The 12,629-nt window shown below is 43.6% G+C and overlaps 1 protein-coding gene across 1 annotated transcript in view; it reads right to left on the bottom strand.

The window, feature by feature from the left end:
- Positions 1-314: 314 nt before the first annotated feature.
- Positions 315-12,629, bottom strand: part of LOC129188499 (cytosolic carboxypeptidase 6-like) — a 371,608-nt gene continuing 359,293 nt past the window's right edge. The window contains exons 12-13 of the mRNA XM_054789109.1: positions 523-616; positions 315-460 (exon numbers count right to left, since the gene is read on the bottom strand). Of these exons, the coding sequence (XP_054645084.1) occupies positions 376-460; positions 523-616 (179 nt within the window). The 3' untranslated portion in view covers positions 315-375. The remainder of the gene's footprint in view (positions 461-522; positions 617-12,629) is intronic.

The following is a 12,629-nucleotide window of genomic DNA, read 5'->3' as shown; positions in this document are numbered from 1 at the left end:
AAAATAATAAATACATGTGCCTTACACAATCAAAATGATTGGCTCTGCCCATAATGTAACATAAACAACGTCCATTGCCACACAATTATATTAATGCTGCCGTTCATCACCAACACAATAAAACTAAGACAAAAATAACACATTTATGTATGTACAGAGCTGCTGTAACCGGCAGCCACTCACACGGCGCCATTTTGAAAGAAAAACCTATGGAAGGCATGCATTTATATACATTACAATCATGTAAACTCAATTTGTAAAAAGCTTATGGAAATTGTGCAATTTTAGTCCTGAAATCTGTATCTTTCGAGGCACGGACATCGTGCTAAGGTGATGAAAAATGGATGTCCCTCATGGAGGATACGCCACGCATGTTCAGTCCACCGAGTGCTTGACATTCTGGCTCCTCTCCCTCTCTTTGTCCACGACGTCTCTGCCTGTCTGAGACGGCACTTCACAACTGTAGACAGAAACATACGCATGGCTGAGGCAGCAGCTTCATAAAAAAAGCAGGTGCCTTACCTTTGAATGTGACTTGGCGTGTTGTCTGTGATGAGGTTATTGAGCTTGTAGTAATCCAGGAAGGTCCGAGCCACATTCATGCCCAGTCTCATGTCTGAGGACAATGTAGTTAAAGCTTTTCTTCTATGGAAACACTTCTCGAATTCCTGTCCAATGACAACATAGTAAGAAACCCTGCAAAAATAGATGTGCACGACAGTAATCCCCCGCCGTTTTGCTCTTTGAATTTCGTGTGGTCAAAAAATCCAAACTATCCCTTTAAGAAACATTTAGACGTGTTTTTCATCACAGCACCATCTGCTGGATGTAGTGCAATACCCCTAATGCAAAATGTGCCTCCCTTAATATCAATATGGTTCTTGTTTTGATATATGAGGATCTTAGCGGACCGTGGCTTTGCAATTAAAGAGGATATGGGACTATTTTTTTTGTACAACGTAGATATGAGATACAGTTCAAAGCTTTCGCGTCACTAGTACATTGTGAGATACAATCAATAACCATGGAGCAGCGTAAATCCTCAAGGACCAATGTACCGCATCCCGAATTAAAGCTAACTATATGACGGTGCTATGAATCAAACATAAGCAATTACTTACATACACCGAGACCTACTTTGAATTCACACATCATCATCTGGCCCGATTGTCCCTCAATATAATAGAAAAAAATAACAAAACACGTCAATAACTGCTTTGCTTTTCTAAAAAGCCCAGAGGCCAAAGAGTGTTGTTGCTCAGTCTGGGATCATTAGGCTTCTGGGCCAAGTAATGATGGCAATCAGGTTGAGATAATGAAGAAGTAGTGAAGCACACAAAGACAACCGCGTCTCCAATCAGCCAGAGTGCGAGAGGACGCAAGGAACGCAGATAAATAAGGAACAATATCCGTAAGGAAAGTACATTTCACTCGAAGCAAGGCCGCCTGTCTATCTATGCTCCCATCATCCTGCTTACGTATTGCATGTGTAGCGCAGACCGGCTAGTTTATCTTGGGAATCACTGATATTTTGCCACGTCCATTGTCCATCAAGCTGCAACGTGATGGAGCGGGGCAGTCACATCATTTGTCAAGTTCCCTGCCATTACCTTGTTGGTGACATCTGTCACATCATCTGTCCGTACACTGCTATTTGATTGAAACCGCTGGCATACAGATAGAGATTTTTTTTTTAAAGATAGGTGGATGCTCATTTGGAATGACCTGCATGTTCGTGAGTCTACACCTTGACATGAGTTCAATAATAATAACAAAATAGAAAGAACCACATACATTTTCACTTGCACATATTGGTCTCGGAAAATAGTAGAAGCTTAAGGTTGACTTTGAGGACCAATGAGAGTGATTTTGTGTGTCTGAGTGACTCCTGAAGTAGGCTCCTATGTTGTGCAATGGGCTAAAAGTAAATACAGTCTACATATATACAGTATAAATAAAATGTATATTTATAATATTCATATTCATTATTGCAATGACAAAATGAAGTTGTTACATATGGAAGTCCATAAGTCATAATTATGAGATAAAAAGTTGAAATTATGCGATTAAAAAGTCATAATTATGAGATTCGAAAGTCACAGCGCAGTTTGTATCTCATAATTTCCACTTTTTATCTCATAATTTTGACTTTTTTATTTCATAATTGTGATTTTCTATCCCATAATTTCAACTTTTTATTTAATAGTTTTGACTTTTTATCTTACAACTATGACTTCATCTCATAATTCCAATTTTTTAATTAGGACTTTTTATCTCATAATTAGGACTTTTTTATTTCATTCTTGTGATTTTCTATCCCACAATTTACATTTTTTAATTTCATAATTTTGACTTTATCGCATACTTTTGAGTTTTTATCTTATAATTATGACTTTTGATCTCATAGTTTTGACTTCTTATCTCATTATTATGACTTCATCTCATAATTTCAACTTTTTATCTCATAATTATGACTTTTTATCTCATAATTGTAACTTTTTATCTCATAAGTATGACTTTTTATCTCACACATTCAACTTTTTTCTCATAATTATGACTTTATCTCATAATTTTAACTTTTTATCTCATAATTATGACTTTCCTATATCATAATTATGACTTTATCTCATAATTTTGATTTCTTCCATCAATCAATCTTTTTATCTCATAATTTTGACTTGTTATCCAATAATTACGACTTCCCATTGGGGTACTTTTTTTTGTTGTATTGTATTGTATTGTATTGTATGTACTTTATTTATCCCACAGCGGGGAAATTTACTTGTTACAGCAGCAAGACAAGTAAAGAGAACAGTGTAAAGAAAGCATAGTGTCTACAACATGGTTCAGGTGGTGCAGGTGTTGTAGAGCCTGACAGCGGTCGGTATGAAGGACCTGCGGAACCTCTCCTTCTTACACCGTGGGTGTAACAGTCTGGTGCTGAAGGAGCTGCTCAGGGAAACAACAGTGTCATGTAGCGGGTGAGAGGTGTTGTTCATGATGGATGTCAGCTTAGCCAACATCCTTCTCTCCCCCACTTCCTCCACAGAGTCCAGAGGACCGTCCAGGACAGAGCTAGCTCGCCTGATCAGTCTATTTATCCTGCTCCTGTCCCTGTCCGTGCTGCCCCCTCTCCAGCAGCCCACAGCATAGAAGATGGCTGAGGCCACCACAGAGTCATAAAAGGTCCGTAAGAGAGTCCTGCACACACCAAAGGACCTCAGTCTCCTCAGCAGGTGAAGGCGACTCTGGCCCTTCTTGTAGAGGGCGTGGGTGTTGACGGACCAGTCCAGCTTGTTGTTAAGGTGAACACCCAGGAATTTGTAGCTGTCTACCAACTCTATGTCCGCTCCCTGGATGTTCACTGGTGTGAAGTGAGATGTTTTCCTCTGGAAGTTAATGATCATCTCCTTTGTCTTGCTGGTGTTGAGCTGCAGCTGGTTAAGCTCACTCCAGCTGACAAAGTCCCTGATGACCGTCCTGTATTCCAGATCATTCCCCTCTGAAACACAACCAACGATGGCTGTGTCGTCGGAGAACTTCTGGATGTGACACTGTGTGGAGTTGTGTGTGAAGTCCGAGGTGTAGAGGGTGAAGAGGAAAGGGGAGAGCACCGTACCCTGAGGGGCACCTGTGCTGCAGAGTACCATGTCAGACACACAGTGACGGAGCCTCACATACTGTGGTCTGTTGGTGAGGTAGTCTATAACCCATGCAGTCAGGTGTTGGTCTACTCCCACACTCTCCATCTTCACTCTGAGTAGTGCCGGCTGGATGGTGTTGAAGGCACTGGAGAAGTCAAAAAACATGACCCTCACAGCGCTCCCGCTGTCCTCCAGGTGTAGCAGTGATCTGTGCAGCAGGTAGATCACTGCGTCGTCCACTCCGATCCGAGGCCGGTAAGCAAACTGCAAGGGGTCCAGCTGAGTGCCTACCAGGGGTCGCAGGTGCTGCAGGATAATCCTCTCCATGGTCTTCATCAGGTGAGAGGTCAAGGCAACAGGCCTAAAGTGGTTAGGCTCCTTGGGACGTGGTGTCTTTGGGATCGGGACCACACAGGAGGTCTTCCACAGGGCCGGGACTTTCTCCAGGCTCAGGCTGAGGTTGAACAAGTGCCTGAGAACTCCACAGAGCTGGTCAGCACAGTCCTTGAGGATTCTGGGGCTGATGCCGTCCGGTCCCGGGGCCTTCCTTGCCTTGATCTTCCTCAACTGACTTCTCACCTGATCATCAGTTATGGAGAGGGGAGTAGAGGATGGCTGGGATGGGGATGTGGGGGTGAAGAGTGGTGAGTTGGTAGGGGAGGGAGGGAGGGCAGACTCAAATCTGTTAAAAAACAGATTGAGTTCATCTGCCCAGATCTTGTCCCCACTGGCTTGGTCTCTCCCCACTCCTTTACCATGGCCTGTGATGGTCTGCAGGCCTCTCCAGACTTCCCTGGCATTATTCTGCTCCAGCCGCTTCTCCAGTTTCCTCCTGTAGCAGTCCTTCCCCTTCCTGATCTTGTGCCGGAGTTCCCTCTGGACTCTGCACAACTCCTCCTTGTCCTTTCAGTCTCCTTTTCCTTTCAGTGGTGGAAACAGGCTTCCTTATAATGATATAATCATCATCATCATCATTATTATTATTGTTATTATTATTTTTATTATTATTATTATTATTTGTCATTAATATTAATAATATTTACTTAAATAAAAATTAAATATGAATGTTAATATTAATTTCTAACCACTCATTACCTACCACTACTTCTACTACTAACAATACAAATTATGCTTAGGATTATGATTATTCTATTTAAAAAATAGTGACTAATAATAATATATATTATGACTATAATTATTAGCAAGCAAAGTATTATGCAATGACATCCTTTAACGACTACTACTATATCTTTCTAGGCAGCAAACAGCCACTGCCCTCACTGAGCACGACTGGTGTCGCTGCCTGTCTGTTTGTCATCCTCCATGAAGCAGGAAGTGGCCTTGGTGGAGGTCTGCTGCACCGCGTGACGCTCAAGTAGTCGGACATGTTCATCATTGCATTGCTGAAACAACACAGATAAGCTAAGACCTTTGCAGACCAATCATTCCAATAATATCCTTGATGTTCATTCTGACCTCAGAAAAGTTTCTGGTCCTTCTCCTCCCTCCGTACCACACACACACACACACACACATGCACACATTTTTTCCCATCAAAGCAAAACTGGGCGCCAGTCCCAACTTTTTTAGCCAGGCAAGCTCTGCTGCGACAAAAATATCTCACGCACCCCACCGCGAGCAGATGGCCACTCAGCTTGGCTTGTCACGACTCACCGTCCATTACCGGAGGTTTCGTGATGGATGGTCAGCTTCCGGTGGAAAACTTCCTCCATCCCTCCCGTGTGTGAGTTGGTGGGAGGGGTTTGGGGTTGGAGCGCAGGGTGGGGTGGAGGTGGTGGGTGTTGGGGGTGGGGCAATGAGCGGAACCACGGAGGATGCCCTGATTGCTGTCTGGCCTGGTGCCAGGTGGGGACACCGCAGGGTCAGGAAATGATGATGAGTGCGTGAGCCAGCAAAAACAGTTGGCAGGCTGCAGCTTATAGGTGTGTGGCGCTAGAAATACGCGGGACAGCTGCTGAAGCGCACACAAGCTCTAATCATCCAAGAAGGATGGAGACGACGACGGAATGAGAGAAGAGCACACCGCTAGTAATAATTTAAAGTGCACGCTTCCATCCATCCATCTTCTTCTGCTTATCAGAGGTCGGGTCTCGGGGGCAGCAGCCTAAGTGGGGAGCCCCAGACTTCCCTCTCCCCAGCTACTTCATCGAGCTCCTCCCGGCGGATATCGAGGCGTTCCCGGGCCAGTTGAGAGACATAGTCTCTCCAATGTGTCCTGGCTCTTCCCCGAGGCCTCCCTTGTATGTGCCCTGAACTCCTCCCCAGGAAGGCGTCCGGGAGGCATCCTGACCAGATGTCCGAGCCACCTTGTCTGGCTCCTCTCAATGCGGAGGAGCAGCGGTTCTACTGCGAGTTTCTCCCGGATGACAGTCCTTCTCACCTTATCTCTAAGGGAGAACCCAGCCACCCTCGGGAGAAGACTCATTAGGGCTGCTTGTACCCGCGATCCTGTTCTTTCGGCCAAGGTGAGGGTAGGAACGTAGGTCGTCCGGTAAATTGAGAGCTTTGTGTTTTGGCTCAGCTCCCTCTTCACCACAACGGACCGATGCAGAGTCTGTATCACTGCAGATGCTGAACCAATCCGCCAGTCGATCTCGCGTTCCATCCTTCTCGTGACCAGACCCTGAGGTACTTAAACTCCTCCACTTGGGGCAGGATCTCACTCCCGACCCGGAGATGGCACTCCACCCTTTTCCAGGCGAGAGCCATGGAAGATCATGGCTCGATGAAGTCAACAGAACCACATCATCTACAAAAAGCAGAGACCCAATCCTGCGGCTAAAGGAGTTCTTGTGGGGGCGGCCTCAAGGGCGATCCGCCCTCTTTGCTGATCTGCTTTGGGCGGGGGGTGGCGGGTAAGGGCTTGGGTTTATATGTGGATTGCAAACGGAACATTATTCATTCATCTTGGCTCTCATTAGAATGCGCGTGTGTGCCTAATATTGTGACCAGCGAGGAGGCTGTATTCTTCAGCATCGTAGCAGGTCAATGTCACGGCTCAAGGACGCGTGGCAGCTTGCGTGCTGATGAGCACGACGGCAGCAGCGTCGGGGACGTCACGACTTGTTTACCGTAGCTATTTACTGTCAGCGTGGCATTTAGCGGCTTTCGCCATCACGTCCCCCCGCGCCGGGTCCTGGCAGACAGACAGACAAGGTGACGGTCAGGCGACAAGGCCCCCCCCCCCCCCCCCCCCCCGCCCCCTCGTGGCACGACGGATAAAGAAGGAGAACAACGCCATCCCGGTCGGACGAGATTTAACAAGGTGACAAGATAGGGGACTTTGGAGCCGTCAATGAAGGTCAATGACGGCTGCTGTCACTGCAGTGACACACAGGCGACTAATTATCGATGACTAATTAAGAGGATAAAGCTACGCAGAAAAGGCCGCTTTTGTCCTCAATAGGTATTTACCACTCTGAAAAACATCAGGAACAAACATGAACACTCGCACTTCCAAGATTTCAACTCAATAACGCATTTTAAAACAACTTGTCATCTGTCTAGAGCTGTCCTATCTAGTCTTTGAGCATGAAGGAGCTTGAATGAGAGGTGAAACGTCTTCTAAGACGCTCTGAAAATGCAATGGCCTGGATGACTGTGAATACTCGCTGACATACAAATCTACTGCCGATGACGTACTCGGGCCACATACAAAAAAAAATCCTAGATATCGAGAATAAAGTTGCAATAGTACGAGAAAAAAGTCGTAAATGTACGAGAATAAAGTCGTAAATGTATGAGAATAAAGTCGTAATATTACGTGTCAGAGGGAAAATAGCTTGCTTCAGGCTTTTATTTATAACGTGGCAGCAAAACACAGCAGTTGAACACAAACAGATTAGCATGGCTAGCCCTTTTCACTTCCGCCTTCCTTACCCCGCCCCCTCCACATGCCCAAAACCAAAGGTCACATAAGTCCCCCCTTTTCATAGCTGTCACAGGCAATTCCTGTAACATAAAGTTACGACTTTTTTTTCATAAATTTACGATTTTATTAATAGATTATTTTAATACTCCGTCGTAACGGGCATTGCCTGAGACAGCTATGAAAAGGGGCAACTTATGTGACCCTTGGCTTTGGGCAAAGGTAATATTACAACTTTTATATTTTTTCCTCGTAAATTTATGACTTTTTTTCTCATAAACTTTCGCCTTTACTTTAAATAAATTTACAAAATGATCTTGTAAATTTCGTAAATTTACGAGAAAAAAATCATACATTTAGGAGAAAAAAGTCGTAATATTACCTTTGCCCAAGGCCAAAGGTCACATAAGTTCCCTCCTTTTCTTAGCTGTCTCAGGCAATGCCTGTTAAGACAGAGTATTAAAATAAAGTCATACATTTACAACCTTTTTATCGGAAATTTATGACTTTTTTTCTTGTAAATTTATGACATTTTCGTAAAAAACAAACTTTTTTCTCGTAAATTTATGACTTTTTTCTTGTACATTTATGAGGTTTTTTTTTTTACAAGAAAGTCAACAAAAAAGTTGTACATTTACGACTCTTTTTAAACAAAAAAAGTTTAAAAAAAGTCTCAAATTGAAAATGATATTTTGAGAATAAAAAAATTGTAAATGTACGCTAAAAAAATTGTAAATTTATGAGAATAAAGTTGTAAATTTGCGTTTGTTTTTCTCGTAAATTTCAGACTTTTTTTAAAAACCTTTTTTGTAAAACATTTGTGAATTTAGGAGACAAAAATCGTAAATTTACGAGAATAAAGTCGTACATTTAAAAAATGTGTTCTCAAAAATCTCACATTATTGTTATTTTTTTTAGTTTACAAATAAGTGTGTTGGGACAAATATTTTTTGCTTGCCTAAAATATTTGTTTTGTTCTGATTATAAACGTGATCAACTAAATTGATGTGGACAAATGTCCCAGTGAAAAGTATCGGTATCGCCGATGATGGCCTTGTAATTATTCGGCATCGGCCACCTCTGGTGTTTACTTTCTTCCTCAATGCGATGTTACATAACAACACGTGGTGTCGCCCCCTCTGGCGGCTGTGACGAGCTGCATGCAGCATCCCTGCTCTCATGCTGCGTCGTCTCCAGTGAACACACATCACGCTGACACTTCCACCTCACTGGCTCCTCTCCTTCCACTCCGACCCTTTGTGTCTGCCTAACCTTCCCTCACGCTCTCCTTTCTCCTCGTCATCATGACCAAACTCAACACATTTGCATGTTTTTCTGCATCTTTTCCAACATCCAAACCTCGTCAAGGCAATCTGTGCGTGCGTGAGGAGCTCCTCCACTGGTGCGTGTCTGTGTGAGATGATGTGTGTGATGTGTGGAAGTGAAGCATATTTGCCTCCAAGCTATATCATTTGCATACCTGTCACAGCCCCTCCACTGGGTGTCAGGTGCAGTGATGCATAGTGCCTTCCTGTGGCAGCTCCACAATTTCATGGCTTCCCACTGTTGTGTGGCGCACGTCTTGAGTGTCAGCTGACAATGAGTGTGTGTGTGTGTGTGTGTGTGTGTGTGTGTGGCTTCATGGGAAGGACAGGACAACACCATTAAGATCTTCCATGGAGAAGCCTGGAAATATACTTTAAAGTTTGGGCAAGTTTTCACTCACACACACACACACACACACACACACACACACACACACACACACCAACGGAGGACTTTAAAGATGAGTTTTGATCCCACATCTTCCCAATGACAATCCATTCCACCACCTTGCACACGGAATTTCACAGAAGCGTCGAAAAACCGCGCAGAAAGGTCAGAATCCGTTCCAGGGTCAAACTGGCGCCATCCTAAAACAATCAACTGTACGGGAAGCATTTTAAGCAACGCTTTTTACTGTCGTACAAGTGTAAAAAGAAGTTGACCACTGTATCAGAAATGCTCCCCATCACTTCCCAGCGAATAAAGCTGAAGTCATACAAGTGTAGAAAAAGGTTGAACGCTGTACTGTACTGTATAAAAAAAGTCATGCAAGTGTAAAAAGAAGTTAACCGCCATATAATAAATACACCCATGACTTATGCACTCAATGAAGTGGATTGCTAAAGCCATACAAGTGTAAAAAGAAGTGAACCGCTGTATAATACGGCAAATGCGGCCCATCACTTACCCACTCATTGAAGCTAAAGTCATACAAGTGTAAAAAGAAGTGAACCGCTGCACGATCGTCCCTCGTTTATTGCGGTTAATTGGCTCCAGACTCGAACGCAGTAAGTGAATTTCCACTAAGTAGGATTCAATATTAATAAGTGGAATATTTTGGTAGTTAAAGCATAGAAAACCTTGTAAATATGGTTTTGCCATTATTAGAGCCCTATAGACGTGAAATAACACACCTGTAGTCAGATTTATACTTGTATTACCCAATATAATAGACATAATAATAGAAAATAACACATCTTAGACATAAATAAGATAACATGGACTCACACGTTAGCATTGACAGTGTACTTCCTGGTGGCTATTGTCTCATTAACATTGCAGACACCTAGAGACCAGTGTAGAATCGTACTCTACTGCTGCTGTTTGTGGCTAAGGAGAGACTCACGATGCCCTTGAATCGCTTTATTTACAAGTAGAGAACACATGCAGTAAACATTCACACAGGAGCTGCTGTCGGCCACTCTCTACACTGCTAACTTGCTGCTGGCACTCAGCTAACAGTCAACTATAGCTAGCTGACGTCACACGCGTCCAAAAGACGGTCCAAAAGCAGTGGCGGAGCTACGGGGTCACTCTCACCCCACTGGCCATCTAGACAATTCAGGTACCGACTTATTGCCACCCCTGTGTGAGTAATGGTCTCACCTTGGTCACCCCAATGAAAAATTTGTGGCTCCACCACAGGTCACAGATACTGTATTACGCTTCGTATCACCTCTTTTGAATGCCTTATATTTGAATTTCCGTTCATTTAGCCATTTTTATGCTTGGAAATGCTTAATTTAGGCCATGAATGCGTACAATTTGCTTAAATATGCATTTTCTTTGACTAACAATAGACCATATTCAACCACAAAACAGCAGTCATTAATGAATAAATTTCTACTGCGATGTAGCGATGCAATTTTTACTATTTCTACAATATTGTGGTTTGATTATCTCTCCCTCTTAACGAATCAATGATAGCTGTTTCGTGGTGGACTATGGTCTATGATTAGTCAAAACACATTGAAATACAAGTGATATGTAGTTTTCCGGTCACTAGGCGGCAGTAATGACACAAAACATTGAGACATTACCTTACATTACATTACCTTAACACCTTAACAAGTCAGCCATGGCATGTCCCACATGATAGAGTGAAAAAAAGTTCTCCTCCTATTCCTTGTAGAAGTGGTAAGTTTTTGGCTTCTTAACTTTAGAAAAAATAAATTTGAGGCTAACTGCTAGCTCGCTAGCTAACGGCCGTCTCGAGTCCCTGCAGCATAAGAGTTGAGGAATGTGTTGTCACCAATGAATAACAGGAGCGTAAAGGTGACTATAGGGGTGTTATTTCATGCCTACAGGGCTCTAATAATGTTAAATACAGTATTTAGAAAGTCATGAACAGGTTTTCTATGTTTTAACTATGAAAAGATTCCATTTATTAACATTGAATCCTACAAGTATATTCATTTATTACGGTCTGGAACCAATTAAGAGGGACGACTGTATAATAAATACTACTCGTGACTTATGCACGAAAGTGTAAAAAGAAGTTAACCACTGTATAACAAACACGGCCATCACTGAGGCACTCATCAAAGTGGATCGTTAAAGCCATACACGCGTAAAAAAGACGTGAACTGCTGTATAATAAACACTGCCATTGTCTTACCCACCACATGAAGCTGAAGTCATTCAAGTGAAAAAAGAAGTGAAAAAAAGCCATACAATTTAAAAAAAGTGAATAAATTATCTTTTTTTTTTTTTAAATGCGGCCTTCAGTAGAAAACATTTGGACACCCCCGCTTTGGATGCTCACTGACCTGATGTGTCTTCATTTTGGTCAAATTCTGAACCGAACAAACATTCACACGAGTGGATTTATTTGCATTTTGACACATGGATGAATGCACAATGACTCATTTATTCAGACGCTATATGAGGGACGGGTGTACACACACAGAAGATGCACACACACACACACACGCGCGCGCACACACACAGGTGTGGTATGATTAGAGGACAAAGAGAAGGCAGACAGAATAGAGGTTGTCCCTGCTGTTTCAGAGAAGAGGATTCTCAGCTTGACTAGATGATATAATGAGCTGTTATGTTGTGGGTGATGAGATGAGAGGAAAGGACAGACTGGAGGAGAGAGGAGGACATGAGTGGAACACACACACATGCACATGTGCGCACGCACACACACACACACACTTTCAAACTGTGACAAAAGTCTTTAACTGTGGAAAGTGTTAAGAGGCCACTTCTGGAGGACGGTGAAGGCACGAGTGGAGGAGGCTATTATTTATTTGCCACTTATTAGCTTGTCCATAGATTACTGTGCAAGTGTGTGCCAGGTGAGAAAGGTGTGTGTGTGTGTGTGTGTGTGTGTGTGTGTGTGCGTGTGGGTGACGGGGGGGCGCAGTGGGAGGGGTCCGGGTGCTAAAGGTCTCTGTTGATGATTTGCACGCTCCATCGAGCAGACTGCCGGGGCGTAAAAAGCGACATGGTTGGTTCCTTCAACCTGCCTGACCCCAATCTCCAGTCTGCACCGGGTCCCCGTGCAGCCCGCCCCACACCACGCGGGACACCCGCCTTGTCGTGACCCTCCCCCTTTTCATAAATGAACTCACACACTTGAGCGGGAAACAAAAAAAGATCAGGCGAGTCCACCCACCCGGGGCTGACTTCCCTGCTGCCCGTTTGACCTTCAGAAGAAATACAGAACACACTTGCAGCACCAAAGGCATGAGCATGAAACGGTGATGTTAACCATAGAACCAGCAAATTCAGCAGGAGGTACATCAAACTCTACACTCCTG

Source organism: Dunckerocampus dactyliophorus, chromosome 10, assembly GCF_027744805.1.
Source record: "Dunckerocampus dactyliophorus isolate RoL2022-P2 chromosome 10, RoL_Ddac_1.1, whole genome shotgun sequence".
Lineage (NCBI taxonomy): Eukaryota > Metazoa > Chordata > Actinopteri > Syngnathiformes > Syngnathidae > Dunckerocampus > Dunckerocampus dactyliophorus.
This window is presented reverse-complemented; position numbering and strand designations above follow the sequence as displayed.